Source organism: Cryptotermes secundus, unplaced genomic scaffold, assembly GCF_002891405.2.
Source record: "Cryptotermes secundus unplaced genomic scaffold, Csec_1.0 scaffold1703, whole genome shotgun sequence".
NCBI classification, from domain to species: Eukaryota; Metazoa; Arthropoda; class Insecta; order Blattodea; family Kalotermitidae; genus Cryptotermes; species Cryptotermes secundus.
Window position 1 is genome coordinate 81,598 of NW_019744157.1, and position 20,004 is coordinate 101,601.

Here is a 20,004-nt window from a genome sequence, read left to right on the forward strand (position 1 = left end):
TAACCGAAATGGGCACTTCCACAGTAGCCTTATGTTAGTCACGTAAAAATCTACCAAAAACCGAGTTAAAATGTTGCATTTTTTAGTGAAATACGTAGTTAAGTACAGACTAACGTAACATTAACGTGGAATTAATATGGATTCTCCATATCGTTTGTACTGTAGAATTCACCAAACCAAATTCGCGGCATACATCAGCTTTTTTCCTTCCATTTTCTATTTCACGAATCACTTTAACTTTCTCTTCAGTGCTTAAAACTTTCCTTTTCATTGCCATGTTTTCGCTACTGCACTTCTCTGGGTTTAGGCAGGAACACTATAGGGTAAGTAGACAATGTGAGGTCCTGTTAGACGAGATTCTAGGAAAGGAATGCAGTTAACAACCTGCCGCGTCCTCTTACACTATTCACGCAGTCCCACCCCACACCCTTGTTTTCGCATAAAACCCATGCTCCTCTTGCAGCCCGCAGTCGTATTCTTCCAGGACAGTCACGTCAGCAAGTAGAGAAAGTGAGGGTGGGCAGACACATCAAACTTTCCCACGATATCAGAGAAATTCAGGAATGAAAATGACGTTACATATGAGGTTGATGCATTTGTGAATGTCGTACTAAGCAAGGTATAAAAACAGTTCCTTTATGAGGAATTAGTTCGTACCATTGAATATTTGACGCAATAGACAAGGTGTCGCAGAAACCGATGTTGCTATAACCAAGTTTTACTGTATTTGCAAAATTACAGTTTTGTATATTTTAATTATTATATATTTAGACATCAGACAAGAAGATAGAACTTCTGGACTGAATCGTTGCAAGCATTATGCAAATTCAATCTCTGCATAATTTTTCTCTTGAATCGATTCTGATTTGTTACTGTTGCTCCAAAATATTTGAACTGTGTCACATTTTCAAGTGATCTGTTAGCTATCTTTGTGTCATGATTGTGCCTGACATTCTGGTGATGAGTACAGCTAGGATTTTTATGCAGTATCATGGAAAATATGTACACAATTAACTAACTTCATGATGCTGAGCTGTTCTTGAGAAGCCACCAATTGTGCAGCTACTCGAGAATTTCCAAGCATTTTATGGAACGCAAAGGCACACTGTCATGTTCACAACAGCCCTTCATTGGTTCCTATCCTCAGCCAGATCAATCCAGTCCATACCACCCCATCCTATCTCTCTAAGATCCATTCAACATTGACCACCCACCTATGTCTTGGTCTTCCTAATGGTATCTTTCCCTCTGGCCTTCCCACCAATATACAGTACACATTCCTCTTCACCCCACTTGTGCTACATGCCTTGCCCATTCTAATTATACTTGATGAAGACTAAAAGTTTTGAAGCTCCTCAGTATGCAGTTTTCTCCAACCTCCTGTCACTTCATCTCTCTTTGGTCCAAATATTTTCCTCAGCACCCTGTTCTCAAACACCCTCAGTTTATGTTCCTCTGTTAATGTCACAGACCAAGTTTCACACCCATACAGAACAACAGGCAAAAAGGCAGACCTATAGTATTGTATATTCTAATTTTTATGTTTTTAAACAGCAGGCAAGATGAAAAAAGGTTCTGGACTGAATGGTAGCAAGCATTACCTAAAATTAAAAACATCCTCTTAATTTCCCCCTGAATCAGGTTTTGATTAGTTACATGCTGTTCCCAAATATCTGAACTGTGTCACATTTTTACGCAGGGCGTTCAAGTTCTAAGGTCTCCGATTTTATTTCTCATGACTGGGAGCAGATAGACAAATGCAGTTTAGTTTAAAATATGTGTGTACTCTTTGTGAATGCATGACAGAGATGGCAGCACTGTACGGCACATAGAACTCTAGTGGTGGTGGCGACGAGGAGGAGTGTTTTTGATACCTAAAATGGCAACATTTTCGTTACAAGAACAGCGAGTAATCGTTCGTTTTCTCCATTTGTGTGGTGCGACACCCATTAAATTCATCGCCAGTTGATTGAGACATGTGGTGATGGTGTCATAAATGTGAAAAATGTGCATTCGTGGGTGCGACAGTTCAAAGAAGGCCGAATGTCATGTGACAACGAACCAAAACAATCTCGGCCTTGCACCAGCTGGTCTGACAACATGGTCGAACGAGTTGAGAAAGTTGTTTTGGACGATCGCCGATTGAGTGTGGAAAACATCGCCTCCAATTATGGCATTTTTCTGGGATCTGTGCACATAATCCTGCATGAAGACCTGTGAATGCGGAAAGTGTCCTCCAGGTAGGTGCCATGAATGCTGGCGGACGACCACAAGGCTGCGCCCATGGCAATTTGCCAGGCGAGGGACTTTCTTTTCATCAATTGTGACAATGGATGAGACATGGATGCCATCTTTCAATCCTGAAATGAAGCGCCAGTCAGCTCAATGGAAGCACACAGACTAACCACCACCAAAAATATTCGGGTAAGCGCCAGTGCTAAAAAAAAAATGGTGGCCATGTTTTGGGACAGCGATGGCATAATCCTTACTCATTGTGTTCCAAAGGGCACTACAGTGACAGGTGCAACCTACCAAGATGTTTTGAAGAACAAGCTCCTTCCAGCACTGCGAGAAAAACAGCCAGAAAAGGCTGCACATGTGCTCTTTCACCAGGACAATGCACCAGGGCATTGGGTGTATGCGCCGCAGCAGTTTCTTCGTGAAAACAACCTTGAAGTGGTTTCTCATGCTCCCTACTCACCTGACCTGGCTCCTAGCGATTTTTGGCTTTTCCCAATGATGAAAGACACTCTCCATGGTCAAACATTCACCAGTCGTGCTGCTATTGCATCAGCGATTTTCCAGTAGTCAAAACAGACTCCTACAGAAGTATTTGCAGCGACCATGGAATCATAGCATCGATGTTGTGAAAAATGTGTACGGCTGCAAGGAGATTACGTTGAAAAGTGACAGAAGTTTCAAATTTTTTGTATGATTATTGTGTGAGAAAAAATCGGAGACCTTAGAACTTGAAAGCACCACGTCAAACATCTGTTAACTATCTTTATGTCATGATTTTGCCCTACATTCTGCTGACAAGACAACAACATATATGTATACTTATTCTTCTCTGTGTTTACTTCCAGACCAACCTCCCTACTAGCGTAAATTATAATTTCTGTGTTTTTCTTTATGGTATCTATGTTATCACCCAGTAGGTTCACATCATCAGTACAGACCAGCATCTGATGTGTCCCATTTTCAGTCCCAACTGGTTTTCCTGGACCTTCCTAATGGCATATTCTAAGGCAAAGATAAAAACTAGTGGCGATAAAGCATCTCCTTGTTCTGCAAAATTCTGAACAGGAAAATGATCAGACAAATGTTTATCTATATGGACTTTACTATATATTTCATTTAAACACATTTTAATCAGCCTAACTAGTTTCATGAGCACCCCAAATTCAATGAGAAAATTTTACAATACTTCCTTCCTAACTGCATTACACAATTCCTTGATGTCTATGAATAGATGATATACCGTCTCATTGTACCCCATTTTTTCCTCCAGTATCTGATGAATGCAAAAGATCTGATAAGTAGTTGATCTGTTACGTTGAAACCCACACTGATGATCCCCAGTAATTTCATCTGTATGTGGATTTACCCTGGAGAGAAGGTTACTGCATTAAATTTTATGAACTTGATAGCAGTGAGATCTCGTGATAATTACTAAAGTCAGTCTTATCACCTCTGTAATTCCATCTGCTTAATTGCAAACAGTAAGTTAAAACAAATTACCTTATGATATAAATCCGTCTTTCTCATGCTGTTAATTATGTTACTTGCAACAAGAGTCTGACAATTGTGGTAAGTCATACACTTTCCCTGGTTCTGTTCAAATTTACATCAACTATCAATATTTATTTGTAACAGGTCAAATCTCAAAATAAAATAGGGGGACATCATAAAGTTGAACAAGGTAATTTATGCAGCAGTTCAGTTCACACCATTCATATAGCTTCACTTGTGCAATTATAAACACAAATAATTCAGCAGTGTCAATGCAAGCAACATCCAAAAATGTGCTGATCATCCATGGGACAGTATATTAGATGGCCTTGAATCAGTAAAAATTATTCCAAAATCTGATTCACCACTGCCTCACAAGCTCAGAAGCAGAAAGTGAAACAGGCTAAATTTAGAAAGCAGTCTTCTGAGATGTGGCACCATGTAGATGTGGTGTTAACCGATGTTTCGGAGGAACATATCGCCTCCACCTTCACGGTAGAAGGAAAAATAAATAATCCGCAAGCAAAGAGACCGTGAGAACCGGTACAAGCAGACTGCTTGTCTGCTAATCACAAGTACTAATTATCATGATGATGCAAAAACAGAAATATGAACAGGACAGTAGTCTATTCACGTATCCTTATTCTAATTGAAGTGATTAAAAACTGATTTCCACATATATAAAATTAAATCATTCTGTTTACGTGTCCTATGTGAAGAAAGCCTTAACAAAATCATAATCAGACCATGTCAAATTTGTGAAAATCTGTCCAACACAGACTACATACATTACTGCACAGCTATACCATGCAAAACAAAATTATTAAAAAGCAACAAATAAAATATACATTTAAAAGGAAGAAACTACAAATATATCTATATTAACAACTCTACTGCTGATAATTTAAAACAACCCATTAAATTAGAAAATTACTTTAACTGCAATATTTATGATAAACAATAAGCAAAAGTGACTTGCTTAGATTATCCAGTGCTTACAATTAAAGGGGGAATTATACAATTTTGTATTCACAACACTGCATTTATTTTATCACTTAAAATCCAACATTAGAAAATCCCCTCACACATCCCCATTAAGATCACATGATTATTCAGACAAGGCATAGGCAATGGAATTGCTGAGACTGTCCTTCCCTTTCCTGTTTTCTGAAAGAGTGTGTTGTTCTTGTAAGTGCATTTAATGCACAGTTAGAAGTGAGGTACAGTGTGCACACATGCTAGATAGGTCTGGGTTATAGAATTTCACCTTTATGGAAATTGTAATAAATACCTGATAGTAATTTCATGATGCTGACCACACCCAAGCATCTTCAGAAATTTGAGATAAACATTAAAGTTTTAAGGCACAAAATAATGACAAATTCTGCAACATTTTGTTATAGAAATTCAGATCAAATATGGGCATGCATTCATGATGTAGCAGTACATACAGCTTGCCAATGACTAGCTTATATGCATCCATCAGAGGCATAGTGACTTGTGGACAGCATGGTTGCTACTTCCATCTTAGTCCAGGCTGTGTGCCTTATTACGCTTATTTAAGCTCTCTGGAAAGCGCCAAAGAGACCAATAGGTTCGAGTGCAAGTAGTTTCTAAGTTTATTTTTGTATACTTAACTTTTATCTCTGATGGGTAAAGAAGTGCTTTATTAGAACTATGAACAAAAATGCTTCCACAGGAATGCATGTCAGCTTAGGTGGAAGCCAATAGAAAAACCGGATTCATGCTACAGAATTTCACAATACACTTTTTCCAAAAAGTAAAGTGTTTGTGGGGGGGGGGGGTATTTGTATAAAATCAGCATTTTGTGCTGGGGATGTAACAAATAAAAAATTCAGCAATCTACAGTAGTACATGAAATGTGGGCAACTTCTAACACTGGATAGTCTGCATGTAAATGCAATATCTGCGAATACATGAAAGCAAAGCAAAACTATACATATTATGTAGTTCCAATGAATCACTCTAGGTTATAGACAACAATTAAAGAACCTAAATATTATGAAGTCTGAACCAAATGTTTCTGAGTAAGCAAACTCAGAGATGTGAAAGAGAAACATAATATACTACCACAGTCAATAAGTTCGTGGAATAGCCCCAAAGCGTCATTACAGTGCACTACAGCGGATAGGTTGAGGCACGATATGATGCCCTGTCGGTTCATCTCTCGTCACAGCAAGATGCAGTTGTGTGCAAACAGTGTAAATAGAACTATGACCTCTATTGCAAATTGCAGTTAAATGCAAGTGGCGGAAATAAAAAATGTGGCAGTTTGAACAATGGGCAAACATCAAGTTCTACCAAAAACTAGGCAAATCCCCTAGCGAAACATTTGGCGTAGGAAAATTGGCTGTTGCTACACGACAATGCCCCTGCACATCACTTTGTTCTTGTCCAAGAGGAACTGACAAGGCAACAGGTCACCGTTTTGCCATACCCTCCATACTCAGCTGATCTTGCACCACGCGATTTGTTTCTCTTTCATCACTTGAAAGCAAAGCTACGTGGTCGTAGATTTCAGTCGTCCAAGGAGGTGGTCATTGCCACAAGAGACACCGTATGGGAATTTCTTGCCAATAAGTTTCAGTAATGTTTTTGGCGGCTATATCAATGTTGACAGACTTGCATTGCGGACAACGGCAACTATTTTGAGGGCTGATGTGGATCTGTGTAAGCGTATGTGAATACCTTGTAATATGATGGGATAAAACCACATTCCACAAACTTAATGACTCTACCACGTATATCTCCAAAGCAGTCTCCTAAACCTGCAAATGGTGCTGTCATGATAGAAAACTCTTCTAAAATCTGCTGATTTGCAACTGATTTTTAATACCTTAAACTGAACTCCATTTAAAAGTTGTGTCTGCATAACAAAAAGCAACTGCTGAGAAACTTCATTACAAACTTCTGTGCTGTGTGTAGTCACTGCACTAGCTGTGATGCAGTAAAAGGTTTGGACTTGCAAACTGCACCCTTCACCCAACAGTACCGTATTTAAACACACATACATGACAATTTTCATTCCATTTGCAGCCAAAGAGAGAGATAGATTGGAAAGGTCCAACCTAATATTTAAAATGTGAACAAATATACATGACGCAAATAACTTGATCAACCAGACACATATGCCTAATTACGCATCTTCTCACATGAGGAGAGCTAAAACCTGTAACAGTTTGGCCTACAATGAGTTACAGAATTTCCTAGCCACTAAATTTCCAGTTTTTGCACAACCTGGGAGAAATCCAGTCCATGAACATTTGGGTCAGACCTCGTGTAATTTATTTCATTCAGCTACAGTAACACAACGTTGCACTTACTGTTACACTAATCATATTCATCCAAATATAAGATAGCATACAAAAATTGGAGGTTTTAGAATTATGAAACACAAATCTTCAGACGAAGCGATTCTAAACCATGATTATCAACCTGTATCTTCCCTAATATCCTAGATATGTGGTTACTGGAGACAAAACAAAACAAAACAAAACTGGACAGCACTGTAATATTCAAATTAAAATGAGGGGTTTATCCATATTTATTTTCAAGTTTGTTGTAACACACTGGCAATCTGAATTCAGTATACTTAAATGATGTTTTCTATAAGACAAGTATTGTACTGGCATTAAATGCAACACTGTATCCAGCACACTTAGATTAATATAAACTGCAGCATAGAGGCTGATGACAAACCGCAGATTCAGAACAAAGTATTGTCTTATATTTGCACAAATATTATAAGATCAGGTTTGAAAAGAACAAAAACTACCATGTAACAATTTTCAGGACATGAAAAAATCTGAGAATGCTACACTCAGAACAAAACTAATACTACAGTGGATTCAAGGTTATACAAACAAACTGCTTCAATTCCTGGTTAACCTTCATTGTCTGGGTTTAGGGGATTTAAATCTATTGGCATTATATGATGGTGGCCATATTGCAAGTAAGGGGAAACACTGCCAGTAACAAAAAAAGTGCAACTGTTGTTCAGCTAGGCTGTGCAATGTGCCAGCCAAATTATTCAACTCAGGGCCAATAGGATTTTTATTGCTAGTGGGGTGGGGCTAAGTCCCTTCTACTGTGGCCACTTCTGGTCTATTGTACCAGGCCCAGATGATAGGGGAGAGTGATCGTGGAGCAATTGGTGGAATGAAGATTGGCAGGGGAACCTAAGTACTCAAAGAAAACCTGCCCCAGCACCACTTTGTCCACCACAAATCCCACTTGACCAGACCCGGGATCAAACCCAGGACAATGCGGTGGGAAGCCAGCGACTAAACTCTTGAGTTATGGTGCAGCTGCCAATAAGGGTTAATCACCAACATATTCTGAATGTGTTCACCAAAGTTCAGACTGTTTTCTTACAGTGTCAAAAAGCACTGGGGTTCTTACTCCCCAACACTGCAGCCTAAATTAAAAAAAAAATCGCAAGAGATATGTGCACAACATGACTGAACCACTCACGATATTCAATTGCAGAAGACGAGTTACACATAATGAACAGTCACAACGATGGAGAAGCTCTAAGCTATTACTCCATTCTGTTAATAGTTTTAAAGCCCTCTATAGGTACTGATTAAGGGGGACCTCAAACACATCAGCAGTCAAGAATATCTGCTACCTGCAGAGAACCTGTAAGTTTCACATTGAAAACTGATGTAAAATTCTTCATAAACGGGACACAAATTATGACAACAATAAAAAAGTTTGTTTAAAAACCAAAATCTGTATTCAGCCAAGTTACAATTATCAGACTGCAGAAAGTTTGGCACACATATCCTAGTAGGCTTAGAATGAACATTCTTCCTTGTCATTTTTTAATTTAAATCCCTAAAAATACAATATAATCGAGTCCATCATGAGGAACTAGGTAAAATTTAATTGCATTCATCTATAATAGATAAATATAAAGCACAAACTGCATCGTAACATGTGCCCAGACACCAAGTTCATAAGTTAAATCTACATTCAATGTTTCATTTTGTATCCACTGTACTGTACTGTCAGATGACAATTACAACTCAGAATTTGTCATGTCCTGCATAATGCTACTTACCTGTTTGGATGATGACACAAACTTCAAAGGATCTCGAATCATCCAACACAAAAATATTACCAAAAGAAACAGAATCATGCAGGAGTGTCATTCGGCCAGTAATCATGAGATACAGCCCATTGATTTACATCTGATTCAAGTAATGACATTTCACTCCAAAATTTTTGAAGCACAAAATTGCCTCACATTTTCCAAGCACAAACTTCTGTCCCATATGGTTCAAACAGCATGAAATCCACATTTTTACTCAGTTTATCAAGATATGTAAGTGGACATGGACCGATAACATCTGGCTAAATGTTGCTTTTATGTAAGTGATTCTACTTGTACACCAACTACTATGGCTCCTTGCATTGATGACAACACAGGTTCTAAGACGACATCCTGCTAAACAGCTCAAGAAACGTGGATATCTTACTGCAGGCCATTAGATAGATATTTACTGAATCCGGGTCCCCATAATAATGCATGACCTACACGAACTTGCACTCAGCTTAAAGAAAAATACAGCAGAAACTGTGCTTTATAATTTCTAGCTGTGAAAAAAAGTATCTCATGACCCAACTGCTGTTGCTTACTATGTGACTTCAGTCACTAAAGAATGAAAAGTGCAAATGAATCATTTTGGTGTTCTTGTGGTTACAAATGACACCCCTACATGCCACAACTGGCAGGTCACCCAGTTCCACTACCTCACTCCATCATCACCACCGTAACAAAAACAGTATGCACCCAGTCTTGTGCATAAAGACATTTGCAATAACAGCTTACACAATGTTCTGCAAAAACATTAACAATTTCAGAAATTAATAGATGTCTGGGAATGTAGCATTCTTCTACATGTTAAAATCAAAACACAATATTTATATTTGCCTCTGTCATCTTTTAGACTCACAATAAAATACTTGCTACTGACAATACAGTAAATTACACGGTAAAGTTGTCATGTGCTTAACTATTTAAACACTGCAGCTTGAAGACGGGTGGGGAAATGGATGTACAGATCCACGTTCCCTTGACTCTGGTACTAGCTGGAGGTTAGTGGTCAATTTCACACCCTGGCTGCTTTATCCACAGGGAAAGATCCCTTGGTAACCATTCCAGTGCATGGTAACATCAAAAATAAGGGAGACATGTTTTATAATTCAATGACAAGTAGGGTAAGGAATCAGCAGATTCTTCATTATCTTGTCCACTACAGCAACAGATGAAGAATGCCTACAGCAATAGATGAAGAAAAGAGAAACCTCCCATGTATGACATCAAAATTTTGTGGTATTTTCACACTGCCCATAAAGCGTACATATTCTTTTCCCATATAAGATGTTCCCACATAACTGGATTTCCTGCGAAATACATTTTTGAATACTTCTCACTAAAATGGTTTGGTTTTGTGAAGGGAGAAGGATATGCATGTAATGCTGGAATGCACGTAAGTATTTATAGTTGATCAACTCATGAAATATGGGCACAGCGACCTACCAACGTCTGTTGCCAGCAAGGCAGATGGGCACACATGGACAGACAGAGTGGAGGAGCAAGAGGAAGAACTTGCAATCAGCTTTTAGCTGCTGGACGAGCAATGTAAATGCAATAAGCAAAAGGCACTGCCAAATTATAATTAAAATAAATATGGTATTCTCGGCTTTTATATCTCATGTTCGGTTGGAATCTCGTAGCTTGAGACACAAGCCATCAACTGTAACAAAATACTTAAACTTACAAGGGAGGTATCGCATCTTGCTCGAGTGGGGCAGACTGGCAAAGTATTTTCTTTATGGGTTATTTTGTGACATTTTAATACTGCAGACTATATGAGTATAGCGTCAAATGGTAAACTGAGAAGCAGGAGAGAATGTGAAAGGAAGTGGTCATGGGCTAACTGAGGTAATATTACATCTGCCTGGAGTGACAGAAAAATTACAAGAACTAAGAGATGATAGGTGGCATGTCCTGGCCAAGATATAAACATAACACCTCCAAAATGCAAGTCTAGAGTGATGTCAATACACCAATATGTTCAATGCAAAGTGTTAGTCTGAAAATACTTAAACAAAAATGTACAACCCAGAGCAACATTATTTCATATGACACTTTATAAAGCACAATATGCAAGTGGTTGAATTATAAACAGCTATTTGATGATGGTAAAACTTAAATGTCAAAACAAATAAACGCCAATATATTGCAGAGCCACGATCAATACAAAGGAAATTAGTGACCAACAGTATTTTAATTTCAAAAAAATTTATTTTTAAAGAGCTGTCAGATGGACAGACAGAGAGCGCAAAGAAGAAACAGAGTAAAAAGAATTGGCAGCAACTAACATTATTAATAATCGCCTACTATTTTTATCTTGTCATAATTTTGGGGTGTGACTACTGATGGGGTATGGATTGGTAAATGGATTTATTGACCACTTATACACACCACTCGGAATTACATGTAATTACAGCGCTATCGCTAATCTCCAAGCTTTACAAATCCCCACAGCACCTGCTAAGCCCTTGGCAGCCTGCTCTGTCTTCAATAATCATTCCCTAGCAACGGCTGCTAACAGTGGAGATTCTTCAGCTTCCTGTACTCTTCACTGCTAACTCAACTATAGCACCATCTCTTCTCAGACTCCCTTGCAGAGATCTAATGGGCTGGTTGCCCCAATTCTCTCTCATTATAACTCCTTGGTGCGGACCATGTAGACAACACCCCATTTCCCCCATTGCATGCATAACCACTGTCCCGAGAACATGTTTATCAAACAGTAGCTCTACTGTTGTAGAGGTGTGTTTATTGCACCAGTGCACAGCAATGGTCGCCATCCCACTGTTTGCTTTGAGGTCCCTGCCCGGTAACAAGTCTAGATGCCACAATATTTTACATAAAGCAGTACAATGCTGCATGATTTTGAAAACAATCTCAGAAGATGGTACTCTTCAGTAACTACTGTGAGAACCTCAAATCCTACAATATCAATAAGGTCACACACTGCCAAAGTTGTTTCCACAATCTAGACCATTTCCTTACATTTAGACTGCTGTCACATCATGTTCATATATGTGTACTGTCATCTCACTGCCATATTATGTGAAATCTATCATTTCTTATGTGAGTTATTATCTCTTATGCTTTATTTAACAATGCTGTCAGTAGCTCAGAGGAAAGGATTAATGAACAATGAATTGGAAAGGATTTGAATGGAAGTGGTTCTTAGCTATTCCAAGGTACTATCCTGTTATATGGATCAGACAAGATAGATAGTGTCCTGGCAAATATCTGAACTGGGTATCTCCCAAATACAAGTCTGAAATGTTACCCATCTGAGTAAATTTGCTCCTTGAACTATCATAGTCACATATGTTGGCATTATTCACTGCACATACATGCGTCATCTCACTGCCACATTAGGTGAAATTACTCGTTTCCTACAGATGCACTGTTGTATCAACACATGGAAAGTAATGCTGTGTAGTACTGGAAGATGCTTGACATTCCAGTGGGACTACCATCACTCCACTTGGTCTCCCTGATATACTGGAAGCTTCTTACAATATTACAACCATGACAACTGCACTGCACACACACCACTGTTAAACCCAAATATTAGTGAACACACTTTCATCAGTTTTGTGTTACGAAAGATGTACCTGCATTAAATGGCAGTATGCAAACCTGGATTCTCATCGGAGATAATACGAAATATGCCAAAATGCATAAAATACTCATGTGTTAATTATCTGCATACAACAGCAACACAGAATAATGGATAAATGTGCATGACCCAGAAAACTTATGGTTTCAGACTACTGAAAACTGACTTAGTCTCCATTTTTTATTCACCACTGCACTGCAATTCCTGTAAAATTATCATGAAGACATTCATCGTTTTTCATCCTTCTTAAAAAAGTTCTGACTATATGCAGGGTCAACAGACAACAATGGTGTGCTTCCACTCATCAGTTCATTGAAGTCCAGACATTTAAATGAAACAAGATCAGAAACACTGTCCTTCCCACTGAGTGCAACTGCTACACAGTGACTTTCATCCAGAAGGGTCTCTTCAAACTTCCAGTCCTCTAAACGAGTGCCATTTAAATAAAGCTCTGTGTCTGTAACCACTTCACCTACTTCGAGATTATCAGTTCTTATCCTGAAACTAATTTTCTGTAGATCAACAGTAATGCCTGTGCCTGTAGCTTTCACATAACTTTCCTTCAAACACCAGTGTCTGCGGAACATGGAAAGTCTTTGCTCATCTGATGTTACATGATTACCTTGGATAATCTCCCATTCATGTGATGAAAAGTGGCGAGCCATAATTCGAAAAAACTCGGATAAAGTTTTACCTCCGCTGTATTCCAGCTTCATCACATCAATGCCAACCTTCACAGTGTTGCCATTTTCACCAGCTAGGACTGTATAGTTCCCCTGATGTGACACATTGAAATTCAATGTAGGTTTCCCTCCATGGTCTCCAATCAAGTATGGCTTGCCTCGATCATCTCTACCAAACCTAATATCTGCATATGCAAGACCAGAATTCTCACTCACATATTTCCTCATCATCAAACGTCCTATCAGTGAAGCTTTAGCATCTTTCTTGAACACAAACCTCCCAATTCGTGTCTTTTCTTCTGCTTGAACACAGGATGCAGCCAACTGGAACTGAGGTTCAGTTGGATACCATAAACCATAATTGAAGGCCCAACGAATGCTCTCTCTGCCATTCATTGCTGAAGAAATATACTACATATTAAACTGATACCACCAAATTACAAGGATAAGGATTTTTAACAATCATGGCTCACTTTCCTCTAACGCACTTCTCACTGGGATCCATCCAAAACCTCTATATTAAAGTTCCAAAAGAACCCAACCACAAGGAGGCCACTTTTAGTTGCCACAACCTGAAGAAAAACAGAGACAGTCCAGTGTCACTAACCAGTTTCTGTAAAATTAATCTTATTCAAGCATTTTAAACTTGGTAATAGTTTAAAGTAACACAAATGAAAAAGAACATACTGATATTACAAAAATACCGTATTCAATACTACAGAGGTTTGGGATGGACTGTCTTTCCCATACAGATATGACGGTCATTTCAGACACTAACATACAAAATTAATACACCAAAGCGTACAACATGTGATTACTATGGTGCCTTTCATGCCCAGCTATACATGGTGGTCCATCCACATCCTCACTTCCTTCACAATGGGAGAAAGGTGTAAGATACATAAAGATAAACACATAACCTGTACATGTAATGGCTAATCACAAAATTTTCTTTGGATTCCATATACAGAAAAGGGCATACGATGTTAGATAACATATCCTCATGGAAGTAATAAAACAAAGATAGTGATCATTCCGTAGAATACAGAATTGATGACTGTCATTCACATGCTGAACATATTCTATTGCTCCACTGACATGGCAAACATGAAGAAAACCCCTCTGGAAGTAATATCAACTAATAAAATATTGTGACATAACGGCTGAGAGCCAGAATAGTGGATGGAGAGATGATGACCATTACTAAGTAACTGATCCATAAATGTGTCCATGGCAAGGGCCACACACAATAGAAGAACTCTCGGAAACGTTTTCTATGCAGTCCATGATGAGACTATATATACAGAGTATGAATGGGGCAAGTGAGTTAGTTGCAGCTGAAAATCAGTAATGGCTAGGAGGTAATGAGATGCAGTCATGAGTTAGTTGTAACATGAACACCAGCCAGCAATGACGTGAGTATGGAAGCTGAAGAATCTCTACTGTTAGATGCCATTACCAAGCAACAACCAGTGAAAACTATGATGGGCAGTCAAATGAAAATGGGTCAGAAGCCAAAACATATTGAAGAACATTTCTTCCCTCAAAAGTAATCTCCAAAACTGTTAATATATTTATCTCACTGGGAGATAAGATGGTCAATCCCATCCTTGAAAAAGCTTGTGGGTTGTCTACGGGACCACATCTTTACCCAGCCACACACATCTTCATCCAATGCAAACCGATGTCCACGAATGTCTCTCTTCAGGTCTCCAAAAATATGAAAATCACATAGGGAGAGACCTGGGCTGTAGGGAGGATGTTGAAGCACTTCCCAACCAAATCTCTGTAGCGTAGTCCTCACAGAGTTGGCAGTGTGGGGGCGCGCATTATCACAAAGAAGGATAACGCCTTTCGATAGCATTAGAGGGTGTTTTGACTTCATGGCATGTCTCAATTTCTGAAACGTTTCTTCATAGCACTGTGCACTGATTGTGACCCCATGCTCAAGAAATTCGACATGCAGAGGGCCCTTGCAGTCAAAGAAGAACGTCATCATCACTTTACCGGATCTTGTGTGTATGGCTTTGGATTTTTTCAGTGGGGTAGAATTCACACGTTTCCACTGCTGGCTCTGCCGTTTGATCTCAGGTTCAAAATGGTAGCACCAAGTTTTGTCCCCGGTGGTAACATGGGACAGAAAAGCATACTCTTCCTCATGGTATTGCTACACGTGACCCAGTGATACAGCCATTCTCTGGGTCTTCTGTTCCTTTGTAAGTTGATGTGGAACCCACTGCACACAGAATTTGCGGTCCAGAAGGTGTTTTGTCACAATGGTGTGTATGGAACTGTGATTTATTCCCATCAAAAGACTAATTTCTTCCACAGTGATCTGTTAGTTTGCCCAGATATGACCATCCAATGCAGCAATAACATCAGGAGTGATGACATGATAAGCCTGTCCTGGGCAAGCATCATCTTGCAGTGACACACGTCCCTCTCGGAATCTCTTATGCCACGCCAGCACATGTGAATGTGACATGCTGTGTTCACCGTAAACAACAGACTTGCGATGATGAATTTCTCATTCTCCTACTCCTTCAGCAGTCAAAAAGTGCACTACACTTCTCTGTTCTTCTTTACCTGCCTCCATTACTGTTGTTGGATGATTACATGCAGCGCTAACCTTACTTCCAGCACAATAAACAAACGACTAGTGTGCAAGGGCACACTGTCACTGTTCGTACTGTATGCAAATTCCAGTGTTATCAATTTGCGTGCCATTCAACTTATGCGTGGTGACCTGTTTTCATTTGACTGCCCCTTATATAACAGACTTAGACTTAATGTGTGCAGTAATGACTCCAAAATGGAGGTGGGATCAAATACATCCACCATAGCCCTGCGAATCATACGAGGTGATGAAATGGTAACCAAGTGCCTGGAGGTCTTAACTAGGCCACATAAAAACATGGACCTGGCCCTACAGGCTGGGGGGTTTCAAATCTGATACAGCAAAATATGGCCATGAGTCCCACATGACTCAAGGCCTGAGAGTGACTGCACTGGCAAGGGCCAGGAACGATTGTAAATGAGACACCCATCCTCTTGTAAGAGATGATGTTACATGAGGACTATGACTTCAAGTGTTCAGCTGGCGGGGGGACTGGCCGAGTCTCAACAGGCTTGTTGCCAAGATGAACTGAATGGCAGGGAACCACTAATCATAAAGTGACTCTGACTCTGTGCAGTAGTGATTTATGAGCATAGAATGGCAACAGAATTATAAATATTTTTAGTTACAAGTGTTCAATAATTCCAATTATCAATCCAAACCCCGTCTATTCATTAAATCATGACAATATAACATAAATTATATGTAAAATAAACCCATACTAAATGGGGGCACATGGAAGCATAGTTGGTTGAGACACTATGCTACAAGACAGAAGGTCGTGGTTTCAATTCCTGATGGAGCCAATGGAATTTCCAACTGACCTAATTCTTCCTGACAAACTATGGCCCTAGGGTCAACTCAGACTCTAACAGAAATGAGTATGAGAAATCTTCCTGGGGGTAAAGGGCAGCTGGCACATAAGATTGACAAACTCACAGCCATTTGTGAGCTGACCATATAGAAAATGTCGGAGCCTTGACGTCTCACAACCCTATATGCCTCCATGGACTGTCTCAGGGATACCATTTACCTTTACCCATACTGAATTAAAGATAAAAAATTAACCTAACAGCATAACCATCCAGACCATACCACGAACTAACTACTCGTGTGATATTCCTACAAACCACTCTCTTAGCGACTTGTACACCATACTAAAATTACTCTTTCTCAATTCAGAAGTGTGACACATATCAATAAAGTTTAATTTTCCTCAGTTCAGTTTGGTATGTCACATGCAAATGGTTTGAAAAGGAGTGGGAGGAGTTAATGCTCAAAACATGACTATAAATCAGCAAAACAAACACTGCACAGACAGTATGTGTGTTGTAAGGTAAGTCTGCTCCAACAGAAATAGCTGAAGGTAATACATGTTTAACAGAGAAAGCTAACAGTATACAAAGACGATACTCCAAAATGAGGTCTCATTTGAAATGATTCAAAAGTGGTAACACAGTTCTGATCCCAACTTTAACTCCCAGTTTTTACTTAACATACTGTAATGTGTTTGGAGTAGGTACTCCCATGGCAATGCAATAACAATGAGCAATTGCATAGAGAAGGCCAAAACAACAAAGCAGCATTTCCCCAGAGATGGACAACAGAAAGTTCGTTGCATAACAACAGACTGTCGGAACAGTGAGGAATGGTGTCTGGTATCCAGTCCACATAACCCCTATATAAGAGAGTTGGAAGCAGAGCTAGACACATACGACCAAGACAGTCTTGGGACAGCCACCGCTGAAGACAGTTGGGAACCAGCCACAGGGAGAGACAGTTGGTTGATAGCCGTCGCAGAATGCAGTTGAAGTGATACTATTTGTATTTGAGTGTGCAAGAAATAAATGTGTGTGAAGTTATTTGGCATGTAGCATACCCAACATGTGACAACTGGTGTCACAAGTGGGATTGGGCTTACACACGACTGACAGGAACGAACTTAAACACACCTCAATATACGAGGAATAACTGAACTTACGAGCACAACAAGCGTTACCTTACAAAACAAAGAAGAATGGAATCACAACAAATAATGGAACTCCTGCTGGCCATGTGAGCGGAAACGGAAACTGCCAAAGCAAGGACGATAGCCATAAAAGAAAGGATGGCAGCAGAAAGGGAAGCCATAATAGAAGAAACGAATGCAAACCAGGCAAAGGCTGACATCGAGTGGAAAGCCTGGCTGTCACCCGCAGAGGGATGACCCACCATGCGAGTGGCATGGCCACCGCGGAATGCAGTTGAAGTGATACTATTTGTATTTGAGTGTGCAAGAGTAAATGTGTGTGTGAAGTTATTTGTCATGTGGCATACCCAACACGTGACAATATTATATTTCTGAACCTGACAAAATGTTTGTAAGATTCAAGCTAAAATTCACATGGTAAAGCCAATTCCACAGACCCACTATTAATATCCTCATTCACACAATGATATTCAGGTTCAAACATGTAAATTTTAAACCGCAATACTGGCAATAATACGTTTTCGTTGCAAAATGGCAATACACAAACTGCATAATTAATCATTTTGGTTATCAGATCATACCATACAATCTGGCATTATCCGGTCCTCTGTCCCGAAGAAATGATGTAGCTGTCAACACAGCACCTTTCAGCAAATCTTCATTACATTCATATTCATCTAAAATAAAAATTAAACAAATTCCATTACACTTACAATCACAACTGCTTCAGTTATCGAAGATTAATGATGTTCGTTTACATACTGAAACTTCATATACTTGGAACACATTCGGTTGTTTTTAACCCCAGGCGATTCGTAACCTCCTCCCTAATGCAACAAAATAATCCTTACATTGTTTAAAGAAATGTCACAAAACAAAATACTAATACTGGCAACTAAACGTATAGAAAAAAGTTCGTTATGACTTATATACGTTACTAGAAACGCCATATTAAATTGGGCTTGGTCCCCTGAGTCATTCAAACATTTAAATTGTATCCTGAAATTCGTGTAAATATATAATATTACAACAATCATTAAATAATATCAGAACACTGTATAATCAACGCACCTCCTCTGGCAGCATGTATTGTTAAAACGGATAAGACTAACACATAAAACTTGCAAACACCCATTGCTACACAGCACAATACAACAGCCATTAACATATACAACGATATATAAGCTCTACGAGCATCTACGAGACCTACGAGACAGTTAACCGCAGTGAACGGTAAAATTGTATACCGGCCGGAGCGTATACGCGTGTCATCTATGATGAAACATCGAAAATATTTCTTAAGCCGCCGATATCAGACTTCGGTTACTCAATCAATAATGTATACTTCTACAAAATGTAGTAAACAGCCTAAACTCTTTTGGCGCAGTTTCGGTGCGTACGCCGGCGGAGTCGGTTAGGTCGGTTGTCTACTGGTGCTGTTAATTTTTTTTTAATTCACTTAATGGGGGGAGGAGTCCAACTGGGTCCACTCGGCACGGCGGCCACTGATTCGCCTATTGTAGAATGCCCCAGGCGATTATGGTGACGGAGAATTTGGTGGAATGAAGATTTGCAGAGGAAACCGAAATACTCTGAGAAAACCCGCCCCAGTGCCACTTTGACCACCACAAATTCCACTTCACCATACCCAGGATCGAACCTGGGCCGCCGCAGTGGGAAGCCAGCGACTAACCGCTAGAGCTATGGCATGGCCTTAGAAGGTATTAAACTTAAAACCTACTATATCAAAATAATCCACAAAAGATAAAATTCAATTTAGATAAAGAATAAATAATTTGGAGTGCAGTCTCTTTTAAGACTTCCATTCCATTTATAGGCTGAATCATATTTTAAAATTTCATCTAATTACTAGTCATTTTATTTACACTTAAATCTATTTATCAAGGAGAATCTTATTCGTTTAACTGTCCTTCTGATAGGAACTCATGCAAATTATACAATGGATGTTCCAGTAAATATCTTTTGAGTCTATGTAGGAATTCTCTATCAGCTTTTACCATTCTTAGTTCCAAAGGCAGTCTATTATAAAGCTTAATAGCCATATTTGTAACACCCTTCTCATATGTTAAGGTATTATAATTTTGCACGTGAAGGTCTCTTTCTTTCTCGCGTCATACTTATGTAGGTCAGAGTTTTTTGTGGTGTAAATGTTATATTTCTTGAAATAACGTAATACCTCTAAAATATACAAATGTTACCGTTAAAATTTTTAATTCTCTAAATATAGGTCTACATGATGTTCTTTTT

The 20,004-nt window shown here is 39.2% G+C and overlaps 1 protein-coding gene and 1 long non-coding RNA gene across 2 annotated transcripts in view; one reads left to right on the forward strand and one right to left on the reverse strand.

The window, feature by feature from the left end:
* Window positions 1-18,835, reverse strand: part of LOC111874603 (neurexin-4) — a gene marked incomplete at its 5' end in the record, with an annotated part of 78,342 nt that extends 59,507 nt beyond the window's left edge. The window contains 2 exon segments of the mRNA XM_023870232.2: window positions 18,318-18,413; window positions 18,808-18,835. Of these exon segments, the coding sequence (XP_023726000.2) occupies window positions 18,318-18,413; window positions 18,808-18,835 (124 nt within the window).
* Window positions 18,836-19,418: 583 nt separating this feature from the next.
* LOC117283110 overlaps window positions 19,419-20,004 on the forward strand; it is a 5,096-nt gene continuing 4,510 nt past the window's right edge. Inside the window, exon 1 of the long non-coding RNA XR_004514124.1 lies at window positions 19,419-19,457. This is a non-coding gene — a long non-coding RNA (uncharacterized LOC117283110). The remainder of the gene's footprint in view (window positions 19,458-20,004) is intronic.